At 42.6% G+C, this 23,773-nt stretch overlaps 1 protein-coding gene across 9 annotated transcripts in view; it reads left to right on the top strand.

The window, feature by feature from the left end:
* Positions 1-23,773, top strand: part of nav1a (neuron navigator 1a) — a 97,338-nt gene that overhangs the window by 55,535 nt on the left and 18,030 nt on the right. For all 9 annotated transcript variants that reach the window (XM_074682059.1, XM_074682057.1, XM_074682063.1 and 6 more), the window contains 2 exons: positions 18,198-18,336; positions 22,421-22,724. In XM_074682059.1, coding sequence (XP_074538160.1) covers positions 18,198-18,336; positions 22,421-22,724 — 443 coding nt within the window. The remainder of the gene's footprint in view (positions 1-18,197; positions 18,337-22,420; positions 22,725-23,773) is intronic.

Here is a 23,773-nt window from a genome sequence, read left to right as displayed (position 1 = left end):
TTTAATGCTAGGCAACGACGATGGCAGAACACATACACACCTGCAGTTCAGCTTGCCAAAATGTCAATCAGAGTGCTAAACACACACACACTCAGACACACTGTGCCCACCTCGCCCTGCATGGTACGGGTGAGCAGGAGCCTGAAGAATCCTGTCTTTGTTCCTGCTGCTCTTAAAACAAGTGTGTTAATGATCTCTCTTTCTCTCTCTCAGGGTGTGTTTTCTAATCCTTCCATTTCCATCCCTCTCCTTTCTCTCCATCACGCACTCACACCATTCTCTTTCTCCCCTCTTTAATGAAAAGACACTGTTAATTATCTCCCACTCCCCTCCTCCTCCTCCTCCTCCTCTTCTTCATCTGTCTGTCTGTCTCTTTCTCACCCTTCATTCATTTATTGAACAGACTCAGCAGACAGGCAGATCTATTCACTGGGGGGCACTCAGTGCTTAAAGTGTTTTACACCACTGGATGTTGTGGGTGGGGGGCAGAGCTCAGGGGGGAGGATGTTACATGAGACCCACTCTATTCCTCAGTTAGTCTCCAATAGCCAATACACACTTTGTTACAATAGAAACACTGGAGTCATTTACCCTCTCTGCTTCATTACATCCTGGTTGAGGCTTATTTATGCCACCACTGGTTTGGCTACTAGCCAGCATTTTTTCTACATAGAGGGCGACTGTTGAGTGATATTTATGTGTAATCACTCAGAGCTTTTTAATTCAGAAACATGTGTATGTGCTGCTATGGTTTGGCCTTGATAAAAACACATTTTATCTTAAATTATGAGATTGAACTTATCTGAACTCTTGTATTGATGAACATGAACTGGAAGACTGCTCAGATATTTCAGATTGAGACATAATCAATCCTTTACCATGTTACAGTGGCTACATTCACACATGTAAAACCAAACATCAAAGTGTAAAATTTAGGGCCTAAAAGTCAAATTATTAAAGATTTAATTAAAGATTTGCAAGAATGTCATGTTGAAAAATATGGTGGTATGGTGTCCAAGGAAAAGATGTAACACATGAAGTGCCGAAATATTAGGGCTAGGATGATATGCTATTTCCACGATTCGATTCTATTACAATTTTTGGGGTGCCGATTTGATTTAAATTGCGATTCTTCGATAGTTATGATTTTCTAAAATTTAGTTTGTTTTTTTACCTCCAGACCATAGGAAAAAGTTAAATGATGATGATACTGTCCATAGACTATATCAGGAGCCATATTTTCCCATAAAATGCATAACACATTAGTCAGCGAGAAACATTTCACCCTCTGCTGGAGAAAAGTGGTAACGTTTTCGAATCCAGTTTATAAACAAAGACTAAAAAGAAGAATTTGAAAAAAATTTTTTTTGACAATGAATCCCAATTTTAATATTGCCAACCAAAAAACCCAATATAACATATGTTTTTTTTCCTCCCACCACTACTAAATATGTACACTGTGAAGGCATTTTAAACTCAAATAGTCCTACTGTTTTTTTTAACAGTTTAAAGAGGAAAATCGCTTTCCTCAATCCAATGTCAATTAGTTTATCTTCCATAGCTTTAACCTCTGGTTAGGTTGAGGAGGCAAACCTCCCCAAGGGTAAAGTAAGATCTGCCAAAGGCTGTATTCATAACCCCAACCCAAACAAATGCACCATACCTGATATAATCACGCCAACCCGTTATATAACACATTAACTACAGCATGTATCTGAGTGTGATATCAAATTCTGCGTTAATGCATCAGTGAACACGTTTTTATCTATTTTGTTTCTTTCACTTTCGGTTGAGCTTTCAATACCCTGACATAGACATGATCACTGAAGTGAAGGATCATTTCTTTGCCAACTTTCATACACTGCAACCCAAAAACTAAAGCGAATGCCAACCAACCCAGTGCAGACTGAGAAGGTGTTGAGTGAGGGTAGTCAGTGGGCAGCCTGGTGAGTTGATTGGAGATGTGAGGGTGTGAAAATGTCACGGCGCTTCAGAGAATGTGATGACTGCGTTTTTATCTCGCTGCTGAACGCGCGTTAGAGCCACTGCGCTTCATGAAAAGACACAGCTGGTCGCGATCAGTGAGACGGGGCCGGAGGAGGAGGAGGTGGAATTCGGGGTGTTGCCTTTCTATCCATGCCTCCCTCCCTTGCTCATCGCCTCCTTCCCTCCCTCCGTGGGTGTGTGAGTGAGAGAGAGCGAAAGAGTGTGTGTGTATGTGTGTGTCAGAGTGGAGGCACTGCGGGAGTGGGTCAGTCAGTTTACACTGCTGACTCTCACAGGCGGTTCCCCTGATATCGGCGCCGGCTGGACACTCTCTTGTGCTTTAGTGCGGTAGTAGCAGGATATGCCAGTCGGAAACAAAGCAGCGTGACAAGCTGGACGGTTGCAGAATGAGCGGGCGCGTGCTGAACGGGAAAATGCTGCAGCTCCCGGCTCCGCAGCGCGCTGGGAGGACAATGCACTTTCTGTCAAGGTAAGAGATGAGAGGAGAGCCTGCGTCATGTGAGCCGGATGAGAAGCTAATTGACACTCTGGTGACATTGCTTTTAGTTGCGTCTAAACACGCGGTACTAATGCCTGCTATCATACACCGGTGAATGGGGTTGAAGAGCGCCGGTGGAGCATGTGCGTAAAAAGCAGCAGCGTGTCTCATTGATAAAATTTCCAACAGCTGCATGGTGGCACGTTTCATTATTGTGACTAGCATGCTCCAGACAGTTACAGTTTATTTTATCACTGTCTAGACGCCCGGTAAAGAACGTGCTGATGCTGAGCCTATGGATGGAGGTTTAGTCAGTGGGCTATAAGAGCGCAGAGCTCAATGCGGAAAACCATATGTTGAATCAGCATTATCTTTTACTGCCGGTTGATGTATGGACTATTAGAAACAGCATTGTAAAGGTAGAGTGACGCTTTGGCTTGAAAGGAATCCATATCAAAGGACACAATGCTAATCATCTAATGAGAATAAAGCGCTAATGGATGTGAATGCCGCATGTGCACGCGCGCAATGTGCCTGCGCGCCTTTCACTGTTTCTAAATTTTACGCTCGGCTGCCATGTCCATTGTTTCAAGTTGCTGCAATGACAACTGGAATGCTGGTGCCTGGTGTTGGGTCAGCAGAGGCAGGTAGATGTGTCTGTGTGTGTGTGTGTGTATGTGTGAGTGAGTGGGTGTGTTCGCATCGATCCGCTGCAGGACCGGACCGCATTCTACTGAACGGCTGACCTACATTTTGAAAGATGCCTTCTCCCGGTATGTGCTGTGATTGGATGAAGCAGAGCAAGCCTCCTCCATATCATCTTTATACCCACACAGCAGAGTGAGAATTATCTAATTGTGAGGCTTAATGTGTGGGCTAATATAGGCCAGTTGATATGTGTAGGCTGAGGATTGTAACTCTGTGTGTGTGTGTGTGTGTGTGTGTGTGTGTGTGTGTGTGTGTGTGTGTGTGTGTGTGTGTGTGTGTAAAAGAGAGAGCATTTGGGGGACTGGGGATGGGATGGGGGTTAGCTTTGCTCTTTTTGGTCCCGACCCCTATAGAATCCATCGACCCTTTATGTAAACCCATTAGGGCAAAGTGGCCTGATATTGGGGCAACACACACACACACACACACACACACACACACACACACACACACACACACACACACACAGGCTAACTGAAAGGCACATATTTTTACACCCTGTGTGTGTTTTTATTGGACATGTGTGCTTAAAAATACTGGCTGTCAAAAGACTGATAAACTACAGGATCTAAGCCAGAGGTTGTATCAGTGAGTGTGTGTATCTGTGTGTTTTTGCACATGTCAGCCTTTGTGTGGGTGTGTCAGCGTGAATGTGCACACACTGAAACATTAAACATGCACCATGAGCAAGAGTTTGAGCCAACACAAAGGTCTGATCAACTCTATTAGTCATATTGAAAGCAATCCAACATCAACTTTGTGCCTGTCAGTGTGTGTGTGTGTGTGTATGTTTGTGTGTGTGAGTGTGCTGTCATATGAACCATGCACAAACAGCCTCCTCAGCATGACATACCTCCATATCTAGAGCCACCCTTGATTAACAACAAACCTCAATGTATAAGAACTGATTTGTAAAACAGTGAGATCACTCATTGAATTGTGTCACACCCAAATAAATCCTGTTTTATTTCAGCAGCTCTGATTGGTTCCACGCCACGACAGCTGCTTCATTTATGACCAGTCACAGCAGAAATCAACACTGTTTTTAATCAATGGATCTCAGTTACATCCATTTTCTGTAGTCTCCAGGTGGAACTTGTGAAGTGATGGTGCCCACTTCTTCTAAATGACGTCTTTCGTCATCTCATAGGTGAAGGAGAATTCCTCTTCATTACAGCACAAATGAAGCACAACACTTTCACAAATGCAACATCAGGATATTATGATTTACACCCTAGTTTTTAGGCGCAGAAAGATGAAAATTTCAGCTTGCAACATTCTCTGTTGACGAACATATATAGTTAGTTTTTGGAGGGTTGAAGACACAGGATTCACCACAGATAAACTTGTTTTGGAAACACAGCTTGCTGACTCAGACACTGTTGAGTTTGTAGAGTCAACGGCCAGTTGATGCTATCTCACCCTCATTTTTCAAGTTTTATGAGCTCTACTTAGTTTTAAACACACACTCATGTCCACACAAGTGCCAATGAAAATACAGAAAAAAAAAACAAAGGTATTGGATGCTTTCAGTCAATGTAGGATTAAGATGTCTTCCTGTTCAAATTGACACAAAAAAGTGTTCATAAGTCCTCAGGTCCCATGACAGCACAGAAAACTGACAGCATGACAGTTCACACATCCTAATTTTTCACATGAGGTTTTCTTTCTGCTTTCAGGCTGCCATTTTTTTTAATTTTCAAGATTTATTCAAAACAGCAGTTGTACTTCCTGCTCTGCAAGGTCATTAGGGAAACCAGAGAGCGAAACAACAGACGCTTGTAACCTGCACTTGTGAGACTCATGCTCGTTTTTATTGTACACACAGGAGCCTGTGTTCACAAACAGAGCTCATATTTTCATGAGGTGGTGCCCCCCACGGTTTAGTGAGTTTCTCTGTTACATCAAAGCCTAAGGAGGACCTACAGCCAAACAACAGTACACCTTAACAGCCTCACTGCAGACCAGAGGGAGAGCTTTAAGCCTGACTTTGACAGCCACAGAGGATAATAAACTGTGGATGTCATTTTCACCTGGTAGTGGAGTAGTTTTCTCACTTCCTTAGAAATGTAGAGTGGAATGGAAACTTCCCAAGCTTTCTTTGAACGTTGTGTAAAAGTGAGATCATTTCTGCAGGTTCTTCTTGAGTTCATGAACTACAGCCTGTGGTTTTTGTTTTTGTTGTCTGGATCAGTCATTTTATTTTTGCATCTGTCTGTACACTCGCGCAATGGTATGCATATATGCGTCTGCATATGTCGAAGGATTAGGGAGTGGGACCTCAGAATACACTCACTGGAATGCGAAGTGTGTGTTTTCAGCAGCCTGAGGGCGAGGAATGTCTCCCAAACTCACTGTAACAACCTTAAGTGGCATGACCAGAGTATGTGAATGTTGTGAGTGACAGCAGGTGATGGGTGCGTGCTCATGCAGGGTGTGCCCCGGAGGCCGGTCGGTCACCACTGCTCGAGTTCGTACGTGGGAATACACACTGGAGTAATCTGTCCCCTCCTCAGCGTGAGAGTAATGTGTGTGTTTTATTTGGTGTCCTATTTATCTCAAACAGAAATAAGACTGTCAATGACTCTTTCAGTCTCTTTCTCAGGTGGTGATTGGAAAATCTTTGGCAGGCTCTTCGTTTAGCTTGATCAGATTCAACCAAAAATTATGCTGTCAAATTTGGTTCTTATTTTTAAGTATGTCTATTAAAGCATGATTAACCTTTTTCTACTCAACATGAACTTAAGAGATGCAGCTTGACCTCTGAGCTCTATCAGCTCCTAGTCTACTCCAGTCATCACCTTCCACTTCACGCTTCAGATACTGAGCTGTGCCGCTCGTGTTTGTGATAACTTGCAATAAACGTACAATATTGCCAAATTGCTAAATTAATGAGCTCTCGTTATTCAAGATATTTCCCTGTTGCAATGTATCTGTTAGTGCTGCAAGCCCCGACAGATACATCCTATTTGCTAGCTTCTTTGCGAACAGCAATCACTATAGAATTACTGACTTAATATCAGTGATTAAACCCAGGCCTGAGCAACAATTTCCATCCTCAAAAACCTCACAGGTTCATATTTCGCACAGTTTTGTTGTCACTGACATGTGCAAAAGGGAGGCCACAAGTAATTCTACCCCAAAATCCAGCCCCTGTCCTGGGCCTCTGCTTGCCGGGGTTCCCCCTGTGAGCTCCTCCCTGGTTCTCAGCTCCAGTTTTGGGGCTGGGAAACGCTCCACACTGCACCCCAGACTGAACTACTTATGGAGGTGATTTAAAAGGCCGTTCCACCCTTGTCCCAAGAGTGCTGTCCCTCTTCTGCTTCCTGCTCTCTTGTGGAGAAGGACAGGGAGCTCTGAAGGGTCAAAGGTTACTGTGTCACCACCTAAAACACCAACAAATTTTTATTTCTCTGGAATTGTCACAGCCTTTGATCTCTTTCGGCATGATCTTTGATTTAGGAGCACAGAATGACTTTCTGGAGAGTTTGTACGACACTTTCTGTTATTATAAGGCTGAAAATGATCCATTCATTCTAAAAGAGCTCAAAAGGTATTGTGTGCATTGTGACTACTCTCAATTCTCTGCATCGACCTTGCTTAGTATCAGGGTTACTGACCTTTAACCTCATTTAACTTGAGCAAGAAGAAAAAGACAAACACAGAGAAATAGAGATCGGCCTGGTGCTTCTTAAGCATCCATGTGCACATATCTCCCAGCTCCTACCGTTTCCCTTTTTGGGGCTTTCTGAATCAGAAGATCAAGACGACCCAGTAAGCGTGTGCACGATCAACAGTCACAAATTCTTGGTTGCAGGAGTTTTGCTCCACTCAAAGTTCCTTATATGAAGCTTGTAGCTTTCAGCCGTGTCAACCGTCCTGTTTAATTTCACAGGGATGAGAGCTCAGAGCCAAGTCGACTCTCAGCTGCAATGTGTTGAACTCTCAGCAAACCCTTGTCCGTCCACCCTGGGGAGGTCAGGAGTGAGAGAAGCGATTCAGAGATTAATCTGCTATCTGAGGCGAATACAGCTGAAGCAATTTCTCCTCTTCTTAAGCTCTGCAGTTTTCTCTCCGTCCATCTATTTCCACCTCCCCCACAGTCAGAAAAAAACTTCACTGACCAGGATTCCCTATGCATCCAAGTGCCTTTCAGTGCTTGAACTTTCCATCCACACAGCCCTGAAGCGTCTCTAGAATTCGTCCCTTTCCCCTCGAGGAAAATCTGGATAAAAGATATACGTCAGTAATCTTCTACACACACACACACACACACATCTCAGAGCCAGGACTACGCTGCCTCGCTGGCTTCAGCGTAACCCTCACAGGAGCAGTGGCTGCCGTCTTCACCAGCTACTAACATCACTAACTTTTGACAGCTAATCCAAGCCCTACTCCAGGGGACGGTAGCAATTAAGTGCATTTGATGTGCAGTGTTTGTGTGTGTGCGATGGTGTCCTAATCCCTGAGGCCTTTGCTGTCAGGGAATTGCCTGTCAAAGAGTCAGAGACACAACAGGGTTTCTCCTCTGTGATGGCCATTTATGGGTGTGACCTCTATGGACTCACACACACAGACACACACACAGAATCAAATACGCACACACTCCACCTCTATCTGACGTCTCTGGCCTTTTCTGATCCTGGTGGCAGATGGAATTTGCAGTAATTACGAGCTCATTAACTCCAGCCTGTTCTGTAATCCCCTGTAATGCCCAAATACTGCTGCGTATGGTGGGTGTACGCTCTGTATTGCATGTGTGTGTGTGTGTGTAGAAAAGTCTGTTTGAGAAGAGACCACTCTCCATATCGTGGAAATAACGCAGATAGGACACAATAAACGACACTAAAGAGGAAATGATTTCCTCTCTTTAGTGTGCACCCAAAGGGAAGCAGCTAGTGTTTAATTGGGTCTTGTCAATGATTTACTGTAAGTGTTTAATAGTACAACTCAGCTGAGGACCTGCATTGAGTGGCTAATTAAAAGGCATTTTTAATCACAGATTTGCTGCTAATTATTCGACAAGTGCCCGAAGTGCCTGGACAACAACAGGGTGTGATTAAAAAGTGGATGGATAAGTAGTTTATCAATGAGCAGCAGATGGACAAACACGAGAAAAGAAGCTGAACGGACATTTCTAATCAAACTGCATCCAATATGAGAAAAGTTACAGAGAAAAAATGTATACTCTGGTTGTTTTAGCCACCATACGACATTCAGCAGTAACTCTTCATGAAGTGTTTTGTCTACAATGTACCGTATGTGACACAGTTTGAAGATTTCAAGATATAGCAAATGCACGAACAGAGTTGCAGGGGGATTTTTACATGGCCCTATATGGTGCTGCAGTGATAAATAATCCTGTCCAGAAGGCTCCCACTTTAAAAAAAATCAACACGAGAGTGTGTAAACGCTCGTCCAGCCAAGAAGAATGTTAGATATCACATCAACCTGTCCTATTTCTACTCTCCTTTTGATCAGAAGATAATTATTCCGTTTCCACAATCTGCTCCACGCTCATAAGCCAACAAGGTGATTCACAGATATCTCTATGTGTATGTGTGTGTGTGTGTGTTTGAGTGTGTGTGAGTTTCCTGGTGCTAAGCTGCTGAAGTGGTCCAGGGACCCATATTGTTAGCCATCTGTGCGCACAAGCCACACTCGACCTCCCTTTTGGTCTTATCAGGTAAACGTCCGGCCACACACAACTGATCTGAGCTTTGTGTGCAGAGTCAGCGTGATTTTTATCAGGAACATCTCTCAGGCTTAATTCAGCGTTTTCTAAAAACTCTTTCTTTAAGATGCTCAATGCAGCCGTGACCTTGCTGGGGTGAAGAAGCACTGAAGGTGTGGCTGGTCAAAACGCTGTCCCCTGAAAATTAGTCATTTTTTTCCTTTCCATGCAAGTCTGTGCTCAGTGTTGCTCATTTCTTTGTGTAGTTCTGCTTTTTGTGTGAGATCTAGTCTATAAAAACTTCTGCATGTATTAAGTAACCGTGTTTATTCACCCTCAACCCTTCTGTGAGATTGAATGTAGCATTTATGTGGCAGATGTGTCCTCTGAGTGTCCCTCACCCACACCTCAGAGGGCCAAGTCACCTGCTGTTGTCCTCCTCGAGCGTATCAGATTTCTATCTTCCATACATCGTTGTAAAGCTTAATACACTAACACAGACATCAGATTTCACCACATCCCCCAGCACCAGTCACAGTCTCGTATATTTACTCTTTTTTAGTGAATCTAATGACTTCAACAGCCCTTTCATGCGTGCCCCCTCCGGTTTCTGAGCCGACTGCCCAGTGCCAGTTTGGCCATGCCCTACTTTTCCGTTAGCCTGAAAAAGCATCACTACACCCAGGATCCCGTCTGATTTAGCCATTCTGGGTTCTGCCATGTGACACAGAGGAGTTTAATAGGAATGGAAAGTTCCCGTCCACTGAAACACTTTCCATGCTTTTAAAACAAATGAGACACAAATCTCAGCCTGAATAAAACGTGCTTAACCTCAGGGGGATACAAATAAAAGAAACTCTTTTGGATCTCCATTTCATTTGAACTGAGCTGTTTACAAAATCCTTCGCTGAGTAACTGCAGCATTTCCCTCTGTCTACACACAATCACAGACTTCTACAGCCTCCAACTGTCCTCATTATTTTCATCTTATCTGCTTTAATATAGTCCAGAGGGTCCAGTCTTAGTTCCTAAATGTCCAGACAGCATGTTGGAAAAGGTGTCTCATAAACTTTTCTTGTATTCAGTGTGAGGGCTCTGTTTCGGTGTTGCTCATCAAAATGCAATATGTTTACCCGTGAAAGTTTAACAAACATATTGAGCTTGTTTTGGTCTTCAGAAGGCATTTGCAAACCTAATTTAAAATGTATTTTAAATCAAGCATTGGTTACATCTGTGTTTACCTGCTTGAGGCCTCTCTTTCCCTGCTGCTGTGTTGCTGCATTTCTTGGCTTGTACCTTCACCTGTTGATCAGTGGTTTAGTGGGACTCTCGCCAGAATCTCTTTTCAACAAGATAAACAATAGAGGGATTCACTCATTAGAAAAGGTGTCATTTACAAGGTGTCCACAGGGTTTTACAAAAGTATTAAAAGGTGATAAATTGAAAGTGCCAATTATCAGGCCATAAAAAGTTATAAATAAGGTTTTAGAGAATTATTTTTTGAAAAATAGGTGTTATTGTTTAGACTGTTAGGTTTCCTATTCAGATTGAAATTCTATCTTCTAAAGTTCCCGTTTGTTTGTTTAAATGTGGGCTTCAGTGTGTCATGCCACATGATCAGAAATCCTCTTCTTAATCCTGGAGTCTCCACTTCATAGGCTATGTTTGATGACGTCATATTCAGTGGTGGTTCGACATCTCAAACACAATGCAGGCTCGTCTGGGTAGCAAACTGGCTGGCATATTTTCAACGTACAGACAACTATCATTGTTGTAATGGGAAAATGCAAATTTTCTGACAGCTGGGTGTACCCAGTGCTGAGGGAGACCCAGCGTTTAAGGGCTGGCTCAGGGGAGCTCATATCAGGCTTATAGCACATGTTGAAGTTAAAATCAAATAACAGCAGTTCACTTGGTTATGTAGTGGATGCCAGTATGTGAAGTGATATCAGCAACAGTTAGCAGATATAGCAGATGCCATGCGGTGAATGCTGTGTGCTGGAACTATCTCTTTTTTGCACATTTTACATTGTTTGTCTTATTTTTATTCACACAGTGAAACAAATCTGCAATATTTGGTCAAAATCAGTGAGTCTTTAAATTTGTTCTGCTGTGTAAAGTGTCATATGAAAAAATCTGCGTAAATGTTGGAAAGTTTGCTTATTAACACTTGCAACTCAGTGTCATGGTGTTTTTTTTATTTTTTTATCTTTAAGTAGTAAAAAAGGGATTTAAAGGTAATTTAACTCAAGGATTGCTGTATATACCCTGATTAATAATCATTTTATTTAGCTAATCCTGTTTTCTAGTTTGGTTGCAAAGTGATACATTATTAGATTGTCCCATTTCTAATGACATTTTGTCCTTTCTTGCTATTGATCCATAGCAGACTTTGCATAAGGGCACTAACGTTCTCTCTAATGTGTATTGACAATAGATCAGGTAATTACTTGATTGTTTCTCTGTTCCTCTCTGTAGTGAGGGTTGTGCCAGTGTTTCCTTTCACAGTCATGGCCCATCATTCTAAGAAAGTAAAAAAAAAATTACTTAATTGACATAAAGCTGGATCCCACCAAACCCGAGCTTAAGCATTACAGTCCTCGTAATCCCTAACATCCAGTTTAAACAAATGTTTATTTAGATTGAAAAGCTTATCAACCAACGCTGTTAAGTCTGCCCCCAGGAACTGGCTAGACTCCAACTCCCAGCAAGCACTGCATCCTCAAGCCACAAGCAAAGCTGCTTTTGTCTCTGCAGTGACTTTTTCTGTCCTCTGGATCTGCAGTTTTTCTCTCGTTTTCCTTCCTATCCTTCAACTCCAGACAGGTCAGAGTGAGAAGAGGCGAGGAGAGAAGGAAACAGGGTGCTGAGCTCTCACAACATGCTGCAGAGGAAGACTATTCATGCTGTGATCACAGTAATTAACTCCATGCTCTGAATGGCAGAGGACAGAAGCTTGTTAATAAAAGCTGACTATTTAACTCAACAGCAGCTATTGAGCTCCTCTCTTGATGGTTTGTGAGGCTTAGCGTTTGTGTGGGTGTGCTAGTCCTCTCTGCAGACTGTGAAGAACAAAGAAATCGTGTCATTGTGGGAAGAGGATGCTGCTTATATTGACCACTATGACCTTGAACAGCCTGGAGAAGAAAAGAGAAAATTCAGATCATTTGAAATATTCTCCAACATGCGCAATGCATTCTCATTTGGAGAGCGGAGACTGGATCTTAGATTGTTTCCAAGTCTTTGTGGCATTTCTTATCAGAGCGGCAGTTATAATTTTATGGGAGAGGACAGAGGAGCAAAGTACTCTGATTCAGCTGGCTTGAGATAACAGCATAGAGCCAGTCCATGTGGCTTAGTCTCCACTCAGTGGGAGGCAGCTTTTGCACACTGTGTGCATAAAAATCTTTCCCATGTGGAGGTGAAGAACGAGCTTAATCAAGCTCATCTCAAATTAATTGACAGTTATTGCACACCAAATTGAATAAGCATTGGTTTTCATTTTGCTTATGAAATTACAGTCACAGGGCGCCATTTTTCAGTGTCATCACCCCGTCCCTCCAGCTGTGTTTCCAGCTCGAGATCAAATATGAAGTCTTAAAAGGTTGATGAAATCAAATATTCACAGTCAGGACACACAGAAGTAATACGGCAGTTGTAATTTTTCCTTCTCAGAAGACTCAGTGTAGCTTTGAAAGTGACAGGGAAGCGGCTCTTATAAAAGGGTGCTTTAGCTTATGTGTGAAAGGGGTGACAAAAATGAATGGGAAGCTAATATTATCCTTCCGTCTCTGCAGCTGCTGCTTAAGAATGAAAAGACGAGGTGGAGCAGAGTGAGGAGAGATTATAACAGGAGATTTAAAAAGCTGCTGTTAAGGAAAGTAGGGATTGAGCAGAAGTAGAGGAGGGGAGTTGGTGGAAGACTCTTAGAAAATTTCAGATGCTAACCTCTTGAGAGAAAGCATCATGTTATGAGAAGATGAAGAGGAGTTTCTGTTACAAACAGCTCTCCTTTTCCCACTAAAGCTCTAAGCTTCTCATACTTTTTCTTGCACTTCTTTCTTCTCCCCCACGTCACATCACCCTCTTCTCTTAAGTGCCCTCGTGTTTCATCGCCCTCTTCAAACTCATGCTTCCTTTTTATCTCATCCAGAGGAGTTGATGGAGGACTAACGCAGGATGGCATGACAGTGGATCTTGTGCAGCTGTATCTCTGCAAGCACTGATTGAGAGTGTAGTACACTGGTTGGAAATATGAACGTTTCTTTGCAGCCAAAAACAGTTGCACTCACTTGGAAAATATTCCATTTGCATGAGGCCTAAAACATAAGTCAGATCATTTCAGAGATTTTTTGGAGCTTAAGTAAAGCTATTCCACTTCAGAGCCGAGAAGGTTATTAAAGTCTGATTTAACATAATTACAACAGTTCAAAGCTGAGAGCAGGAACTTTCTCCATTGACTTTCCATTTCTTACACATACATGACCTTTAGTACGGATTTCAGATGGTGTTGCACTTGCTTCTTTAACCAGTGGTGCTCTTTTTGGTTTTATGTATCTAACCTTTGAATAAAAACCTCCCTTTTGCCTGGGAATTTTCCTAAAGAAGCAACATTAAAATCAAAAGTTGTTATTAGCTAGGGAAGATAACTGATGTTGATCCACTGTGAAGAAATACTCACTTTTTAAACAAAGCTCACACTTACATGGGAAAAAACAACAACGTGATGGATAAAAACAATATAACTCATATAAAACAAAACCAAATACACTGTCTTCACCAGTCTGCTGTTAAGTATATGCCACATCTTGTGATTCACCTGTCTAGTGGGTGCTGTCTGTGACGTTTGACCCCTGACCTCTCCTCACTTCTCTCTGGGTTCCTGTTTTCACATCCATCAGCTGAGTGACACTGAATCCAGCAGAGAGGGTGTTTCTTTTGTTTCCTATCAGATCTGAATTATTCATCACAGAGAGCATTATCATCCACAGTAAGCGACGGCGGTGAACACCCAGACAGCTCTGAAGTGAATAACAAGCGGTGAGAAGAAGGGTGTTTCTTCAGAACAGAGCTGATATTAACTCAAAGCTGTGTCTCCCTGAAGGAGGTTTACCAGCCAGCAAGGAGTTTGTTCACAAAGGATGAACAGAACAGGCAGAAGTATCAGACTCAAAGAGACTTCCTGTCCTTTGTTCTTTTGTGAAATGTTGTGATACAGAGTGAATAGAAACAGGAGTCCAGGATCGGTTTTAAAACTGGTCCCAGGTTGCTGCGTTCAAAACCCTCTAAGAGTGAAAGTGCAAAAATGATTGTAATGGATCATAAATATTTTTTAACCCATCCGAGCCAGTATTCCTCATCTTAATATTCTTTGTGTGTGTTTTGATGACAGAAAATGTTCATCAGCTCTCTGAATGTGTCTGGCTCTATCTTAAATTTGCCCCTAATCCCACTCTGGCATACAGACAAGGCAGCCTGACAGCCACTTCAGACATAAAAATCTCGTCTGCTCTTTTTTTGTGTCTGTATATCCACAGGCTAGACAGGGAGGGCTTCCTTTCAACCCCTCTCCCCCTGATCCTCACCGCCAAGTCCCTCAGGGTACAGTGTGACCCACACAGGCACCCATCCGGAAGGCCCACACCACTTTCTTTCCTTCCATGCTCCCCTCTGACACAGAGTACACGACCTCATTAAGCAAGCTCCGCCCTCTTGACTTTCTGTACAATATGCAGTGATATCGGTATGACCTATTGACCCCAATATGAAAAACCAACCCCCTAACTTCCTGAACGTGACCTACTTAATGTAAACAGACACATGTGGATGTACACTAACATGCCAAAACATACTTCTTAGATGTGGCCTCCCCCAACCCCCATTCCTGGAGTCACTGGGCCTGATGAAATTTGATCCAATTATGTCTCTATAGATCTATACGAGTTGATATATAGTCAGAATTACTGCATCCCATATCTCACACCATCAGGAAAAATCTAGACAGAGGTGCCTAAAATTGACCATTCATGTGTTATAGAATCAATCAATCCAGAGATCTGTTGTAAAATATGAAGAAGTCAGAGGTTATTAGTATTCTAAAGTTAACCCACCTATTTTTAGGGGAAATATTAGAAGAGTTGGTAAATGGAGACAGAAAAGCAAATGAGGAATTTAAAAATGGAGTCTGGTTTGTGGTACCTCTCCATTTTTGGTCACAGTATCAACAGCAGTGTTTTGTGCCATACTGCATATTTTAACGTGTTGTACAGTCATGGCCAAAAGTTTTGAAAATGGCACAAATTTTGGTTTTTACAAATTTTTAGTTCTTATGGTGGCAGTTTGCATTAACTCTAGATTGTGAAGAGTGATCAGATGAATTGTAACTAACTGCAAAGTCATTCCCTGCCATGAAAAATGGCTTTTTAGAAAGGCAAAATTTGTGCCGTTCTCAAAATTTTACATCACACAAACTAGCAGGAACAAATATAAATGCACACCTCAAAGTAAATATCAATATATTACTAAAAACATACATCGACGTTACTAAAAACAGACATGAATCTGTAATGGAGATCACTGGTGACTGGTTGCAGTATAGGTCAAAACTCTGTCTCCCCAGTCATGGTCAAAGTTTAAAAAATAAACACACCTGGTAGAAAAGTTTCTCACATCCATATGCTGTGGTGATGTGAAGATATTATTAGGCCGCATTGTGGTCAAGAACTCTTTTTTTCTGAAAAGTTTATTTTTCGCTAGATATTAGACGTTATAAAGGGGGTTTTACGTCACATTTATCGATGATTGCCAGCTGCCGTTCTTGTGTCGTTTTTTTAGGAATAGTAAGATACTTTGGGATACTTCTCAAAGACAAGAGGTGCACCAGTAATGAGCCCATGGTACAGTCATTTTGCAGTATTTAGAATGGAAAAACAAATGAAGACTAAAAAGACATTTCAACAGCTCTAAATAGATCATGAAAGCCGGCATGCGTGGTGACAGTCTTTGTCTCTTTTTAAAGCTGGCGTAAGTGTTTTGGAAAAAAGTATGACCTTGATGGGAACTTATCCTTCCTCATTTTCCAAGTACATGTCATGTTTAAAAGCTGCTGGAGCATCCACAGTAGCAAAATTGCCTCCCTGTTTTATCATTTGCACTATTTTTACCCAGCACAGGATGACAGGCACGCAACAAACATTGTTACCTATAGTTTTCCACTTCCCTCCACTCTGCTCCACTGTGGCTGAAACAAAACTGAACTTGTTCATCACAAGACCTATTATTTAATAGCATTGCAGTTCGCAGTGCTGTTAAGAAACTTTCGTTGTTAGTTAATAATACCATTCCCTTCAAAAAGAGGCCTTTAAGATTCATGGTGACAAAGAAGTGCAGCTTTGTGACATGACATTAATGTATGGAACCATGAATCATTAAAGGTATGAAGAGGTAACTCCTGTCCAAACACCTCCTCTCTCTTTATATCACAACTCTCAGATCAGTTGCTCCTGGGAAAGGAAAGTGTATCAGCAGATGTGTGCCAAGCGAACAGTCCTCACAGTCCTGGCTCAAACTCCCCTCCAGCATGCACTTGTGGGCGATTGCAACCGTGTATATGTACTTCAGTGCTATTTTTGTGCGTGTGGGTTGAGATATTGACGAGAGTGCTCCAGATTTTAGTTTGCCAAGAGTTTTGCAGCTCATGAAGTGTAAAAGTTAGTTATATAGAGCAGGCTGGCTTAATTGAGGTCAATGAAATTTTAATCAAAAGACAAACATGAAGACATGGAGCCGAGTAAACCAGGCACTGATGTAACCGAGCTGATGAAACTTTGATGGTTCATACTGCGTTTAACCTTGAGGAGATCAAACACAAAATACCACTTATTGTTTCAGTCAGACTGGTGAGCGGGTGGTGGTATGTGATGGTTTTTGATCTGTGCTGGAAAACAGAATATTTTTCTTTATGTCTCTTGCGATAGAAAGAATATGTCATGATGGAGCACAGTTTTAGACAGGTGGGTGTTTGGTTGCATTGGAGTTTTAACTCAGGTTTGCTGAAATTGACTTAATTCAACAACTTATGAGAATTTCTGTAATTACAATTTGAAGTGTCTGAATTCCAGACACTTCACTGACATTTTTACATTTGATGTGAACAAGATGACTAATGGTGCTATTGATATCGGTTGTGGTTAGAGGAGTTAACCTCAGTATCTATCTTATGCTCTTAAACACTAATTATTGTGAAATCTTGTGGTGTTTCTAATGTGACCTTTTTAAGCCAAATGTCGCTTAGCACTATCAGTAAGCTCTGGTGAATACTGATGCAACACTTTGGCTTATAAAGAAACGATCGATGTAAAATTAGTGTGTTCATGATGATTTTACTGCTTGTTAAAAGAGGAGGAGAATTTCAAATGTTTTCAACTGTACTTATTTATAACTCCAGACTCCATAACTCTTTTTCTATTACTTAAACTTCAACAAACAATCAAACATGGCCCGCAGATACTTTGGAGCAGATACCTACTGACCCCCTGTACCGGGGCCCCTGCCCCTGCCAATCAGGCACCTGCTTGTTAGCACCTGGGTGAACCAGAAGCTCAAAAAAAAGAGTCCATACCAACAACAGAGTGAGCTGTTTAGCATTGGCAGAGAGGATTAGGCAACATTTTCCTTGGCACAACACACATGTTCAGCTCTGCTGCTGCTCCTCTGAAGTTTATGTTCCTTACAAATGTGGCACCATTTAAATGGCTGTAATTCCAATGCTACAAGATTAATTGATGGAAATATTACAACAACAAAAAAAATCTACAAAACACAAATTGAATTACTTTTTTAACTAAGTTTATATGAATTATATTACTGCTCTTGTAATTATCTCTGCTGATTTGTACACTTGTTTACATCTACTGTCAACTGTAACAATTTCTTTTGTTGCCATACAAGGACTCGTGGGTTTTTAGTAGTGCTGCACGATTTGGGGAAAAGGTGCGATTTGCGATTAGGTGGACAATATTGCGATTGCGATTGTGCTTGCGATTCAATAAAAAAGTTGTGTCATGATGAGTCTACAGACTTGCTTGGTTATCATGGAGAAAAATCTGAATTGCATGTTCTGACATTGCGATTGTGATTGCGATAATCGTGCAGCCCTAGTTTTTAGTACTGTTTTTAAAACTAGTTTAACAAACTCCAGTATTTCCACGTAAAAGCTGTTTGTTGCAGATGTACTGTAACCCATGTAATATCTGTACCCCTGATCTTGAAATGCTGCCTTACCTTTTGAATATTGTCTGACCAGTCCTCTTTGGTATTGTTGTCTTCTAGTTGGGATGAGAGCAGCTCCATCAGCAGCGGTTTGAGTGATGGCTCCGATAACCTCAGCTCCGAAGAGTTCAACACCAGTCCCACTCTCAACTCCCTTCCTACCACTCCCATCAGCTCCCGCAGAAACTCCGGCATGGTGGTAGGTACCACACACACACTAACACACACTCTAACACTCAAAGTCTGCTTGACACATGGATTAGCAGCATGTGTTGGTTACAGTAGTATTGATTAAGTCGTTAATCCAGCGAGGTATTGATGAAGCGCTGATGTGTGTGCACAGGACACACATGTTCACACAAGAATACACAGAACAGACAGCAGGACAGACGAGTCAGAGACAAAGCCTGATTAAATATTCCACACACATCTGTAGTATTTATCACATCTGCAGCGATCAATGTCCAAGCAATTCACACTCCTCATGAAGGATGGCTGCAGTGTTCACCAGGGCCTCACTCTGGTCCATTATGGAGGTTCAGCAGCTGATTTTCTGTCTTTTGTCGTTGTCCAGGGGGGAGTCAGGAAGTGACCAGCTAGTGTCATAAAAAGTGAAACATTTATTGGGCTCTGATTTACAGTAATCCATAACAGCAAGGGGACATTTTTCATTCTTCCATGCACACCGTGGTGTTGCTCCTGAAGGGTTTCAGACTTTATCTTTCCAGCTCTAGTTAGTATTTCTTCCAGGACTGATTCAGCTGCTCAAAGGCCTGAATTCAGTGGTGTAATAAGCTTGGATTTCAGAACAACATTCCTGAGAAATTTCACTTTGTTCATTGGTATATTGATGCTTTGGCATGAAAAATCTGCAGTGCTGCTTTAATTTTTGTGTCCTCTGAGAGTTGGATTTGAGCACTGTGTGACCTCTGCTTTTTCAAATCCTGTCTGCGGCTCAGCTCGAGGTTCTTTCAGATCCATCTGTAGCTGAGCGTGTTCCAGACACTGACTGTATGTGCTTTCTGTGAGTGTCTGATGTAGGTCACACCTCCGCAATGTGGTTAATGTGACTGATGTAGAGGGATTTTAGAGAAGAGAGACAACATGAGCAGGAATCTGCGTAACCATAGCAACCACAGAGCAGGGATGCTGAGAGCGCTGGTCTTTGTCTGCTCACGTATACTGAAGAGAAGGTCTAGAACATGGCCATCTGCACACACACACACACACACAAACACACACACACACACACACACACACACACACACACACACACACACACACACACACACACACACACACACACACATTTGGGGCCATCTGCAATCCTGCATCCGGGCCAGCGAGCAGTAAGAACAGGGAACCTCCCTTCTACGCCTTGTTTTAGGAGTCATAGCAACCATTACCCCCCCATGGCATCATTGCTATGGCAACTAACTATCACATCACCATGCACCCCACATTGACTCATCCACATGGCTCTCTGCTCCCTGTCTTTTTCAGCTGATGTTTCTTTTTTTCTTTGTGTCCTGAGGCTTTTTTCTTTGTCTGCTTCCTCCTCTTCATCCCTCCAACGTTTCCCTTTTTACTCCTGTTGCTTTTTAATTTCCTCAAAGGCAACTCTGACTTAACGTCCTCTCCTCCTCTTCATCTCCCACATGTTATTATATAATGTACTTAACAAGGATATGAGGGTGGAAGATGGGAGAGTACAGGAAGGGAGCACAAAGAGACACGACAGACAGAGATATGGGTAAAGCTAAAAGTGTTACATGTAGGAGGAGATATGACAAAGACGATTTCCTCTTTTCATCACTGACATGGACCAAACTTTCCATTGAACCATCACCTTTGTGTGTGTATGTGTGTCCTCCTGTCTGTCTATGAATGTCTGTGTTGTTGTCCATCTTTTGCTGCAGCTAAACAAACAGATATACGTCTCTGTTTCAATAATCAGAGAATCTGTGTGAGGAAATGACAATGTTTTATCAACAGGGTCTGTTCAGACAGGATACACACACACACACACACACACATGCACACGCACGCACACGTACCTCCACTCATGCATGACTCGTCTTCATGTGATGTGAACCTGCCCATGGGGTCTATTGGTTTTAATAAAAAAGGAATTCAGTGTATGAGTCTTCATGAGAACCTCTCAGTGTAATGTCCTGATCTGACACACACCAGCACACACACACACCCACACACTGAGCTTCATATTCACACACCTCCAAATGCTTTTGTAACTGTTACAGGGGGTTGCTTTTTGCCTCAGTGAAAACAAGTGATATCCTCATGCAGACTCCAATAAACACACACACACACACACACACACTAATTCCGGTGTTGTGTGTTGCATGTTTTCAGAACACACACAATGACCTCACAGTTTAACTCCTCACATCCCCTCTGGTTAAACTATGTTTAGTCTGTATTGTCTGTTTTCTCTGTGTAGGTCAGTGTGTGGGAGTTTCTTTGTGTCTGGTGTATATTATATCACTCTGAGGCTGTATACAATGTGCATGTGTGTGAGTGTGTGTGCGTGTGTGTTGGCAGCATCTTCCTCCACCATCTCCTTTGAAGTGTTCAAATAGAGCAAACAGCAGGGCTCAGACTGAGATGAGACATCAGCGATGACTGAGTTCGACATGTTTTTCTGCTCAGAGCACCAAGATGAGTCTGAAGCTCTCTCCAAGTCCACTCACCTCATCAAGTGGTGTTTTATAAACTCTGAACCAGCTGAGAAAGGACGGCTCTGTTTTATTTCCGTAAATGATCCGATGAGTTGATCTGTTGAGTAATTCATCCCAGTGTCCAAACTCAACCTTGAGGAAATGAATCAGTCTCACAAAGTGAAACTTGAGTTTGTAGTAACAAAACATTGTGGAGTTATGGTGTTCTGAACCAGATGCACCCCCAGTTCGTCTCTGATCTGTCATGGTAACAGACCATATATGTATTTCCATTCAAATCAATCTGTCAACTGGATCCGCTCCATTGTGGTCCAGCTCCGTGGCTGGCACTGCAGGTCACAGTAATACACAGCCATCCTATTTTTGCCGGACGCAGAGCTGGAAAACATAAATTCAGCGAAGACAAGTTTGAGCAAGACAGGAGGTCATGACTGGAAACTGCGCAAAAACACCCAGTGACTTTCAAAATATAATAAACTGTGTTAAAACTAGATCGTATTTAGGTTGAGTCTGACAACAAACGGACAGAATGAGTGGAGCCAGATCAGGAATCAACAGGTTTCAGGTTTTACAGCCCAACATAAATTAAAAAGATACTTATCAATAGAGTGTAAAGCGCGGGAACTTGGTCTGTGACTCCATCTCTCTGTCAGTAATGCAGCTTGTCGGACTGAGCCATAGACTGTAAAAAAAATGGACGTCACCTTACTCAGCTGTGGTCGGTTCTGACCTTCAAAGTGAGGTCGCCACAAAAGCTGCTCCCCTTCGTGGCTGGCTGCAGTATAGGTCAAAAAATCAGTCTCTTCAGTCATTCCAGATGGGCTCTGGTCAAACTTTAAAAAATGTATACACTTCTTAGAAATGTCTCTCATGTCCGATTGTTGTGGTGATTTGAAGATATCATTTGGCTGCCTTGTATTCAAGTCCTCTTTTTTCTGAAGAGTTTCGTTTTCATTGGTTATAAGAGGTTAAAAACAAAGTTTTACGTCACGTTTAACGATGACTGACAGCTGCCGTTCTTGTGTAATTTTTTCAGGGATTATAAAATGTGTCGGGAGGAAGCATCAAGAAGTGATAAGACTCTCGAAAGACAAAAAGTGATTTTTATTTTTGTCACCCGGCTCCGATTCTCCCAGAATCCCTCACAGTCTCTACTGCATAGACTCTGGCTGCACAGCTTATGGCTGCGCCTGAGACAGGGGTATTTTGGCTTTAAAACCGTACAATGGTAAATAGTGGAGCCACGCTGTCCACTCTATATACAGTCTATAGACTGAACAACCAGTCAGTGTGAGACAGACTGCACACGTATCTGGTGTACTGAGGTGTAAGGATTTTATCTTCCACATGCATTACAACTTACAATTCAAACCTGTCACTTTAATCCCAGCAGAATAGGGGCAGCATCTAGCTCAGTTTGCTGAAAAAAAATCACATCTTGATGTTGATTTTTACGTAAGACCAGGAACCTGTTCCTTTAGCGTGACTGGTGTTGCTGTGCTGATTTTAGTGTTCAAACACTGTTTCCTCGCCAGTGAAGACCTGATCAGTGTTTCTGAGTGTCTCATTGTCTTTTTCTTTCAGATGCGCACAGATGCAGAGAAGAGATCTCTGGTGGAGAGCGGTCTATCCTGGGACACTGACGACTCTAAACCCAGCCGCAAGAGTCAGGGCAGCAGCATCTACGATACAGGAAGTCTCAAGTCTGAGTCGGCCAATAAGTGGAAGAAGACTCGCACGCATGGGGAGGGGCTGGAAGGAGGGAAAGGAGAGCTGAAGAAACCTCAGACCCTGGGTCAGGGGAATATGCTGAAGAAAGGAAGAATCCCACCTGTGGGAGTCACATCCCCAATCACACACACGACTCAGAGTGGGCTGAGAGTGGCAGGTGAGTGATGTACCACACATACACAAGCACCCAGGGTTGTAATATATATAACTATGCTTGAAATGGTTTCATAACCTGAGCACACTGACACATTTCTTTGGCTGTCTTTTTAATATTCCCCTCCTCCTGGCAGTCTCACACCCACACAGTCACAGACACACTCTCTGTCTTCATCCCACATATTCACCCACAGCTGCAGCCCACCCTCCGGGCTTTTAGAAAGTGGTGCCATGTATCAAACGCCCATCAACACCCACTCCCTTCCTGCCAGCCAACCACACACACACACACACACACACACACACACACACACACACACACACACACACACACACACACACACACACACACACACACACACACACACACACACTCACACACACTCACACACACAGACTAAAACTGTCCTTCTATCCTTCCTATTGGTCCAGCCTTTCCTATCCAAGCTTTATTTTTGTGCCGGACAGAGAGAATTTATAGCACTAAAATAAAGGCCTTGTACCCAGAAACAACTGGACCAGGGACAGTGTGTGTTTGTAGTAGTGTGTAGCTAATTGTGTGTCTATGTGAGAGTGCGGACACATCTGAGATTGTGCCAGCCAAACAGAGTGTCACCCCTCACACTTAACACGCAAACACTCTCTCGCTCACACACAAAGCCCACAATGGGGGGATTGTGCAGCTGCCTTTTAGGCACACCATCTGTGTGCCGTTTACGTAAGCACACACACAAACACACACTCTTACATATAGTCAACCAAACAACAGGATATTAGATAATGTGATGTGTGCCAGTATAGATAGGTAGTGTCTGTGTAAACAGTTGTCTTTCAGCGGGACTTTCCTGTTTGCGCTGCCAGCTGTTGAAATGACAGATATGTCAGAAAAGGATGTTGGATCAGCCTGTGAGAAGTGCGTAAAGCTTTCTGTGTTATTGATGTGCACTGTATGAAAACATGATCAAGGCAGCTCGGTCTACCTCTAAGTTAAACTCTCAAACTGATCACATGATGAAGTCAAGCAGAAGCAGACTGAGACCGGATGATGTT

Source organism: Halichoeres trimaculatus, unplaced genomic scaffold (assembly GCF_033239565.1).
Source record: "Halichoeres trimaculatus isolate MK-OKI-2021-1 unplaced genomic scaffold, fHalTri1.1 fHalTri1_scaffold_11, whole genome shotgun sequence".
Lineage (NCBI taxonomy): Eukaryota > Metazoa > Chordata > Actinopteri > Labriformes > Labridae > Halichoeres > Halichoeres trimaculatus.
The sequence above is the reverse complement of the archived record's forward strand: the minus strand, read 5'-3'. Positions and strand labels throughout refer to the sequence as shown.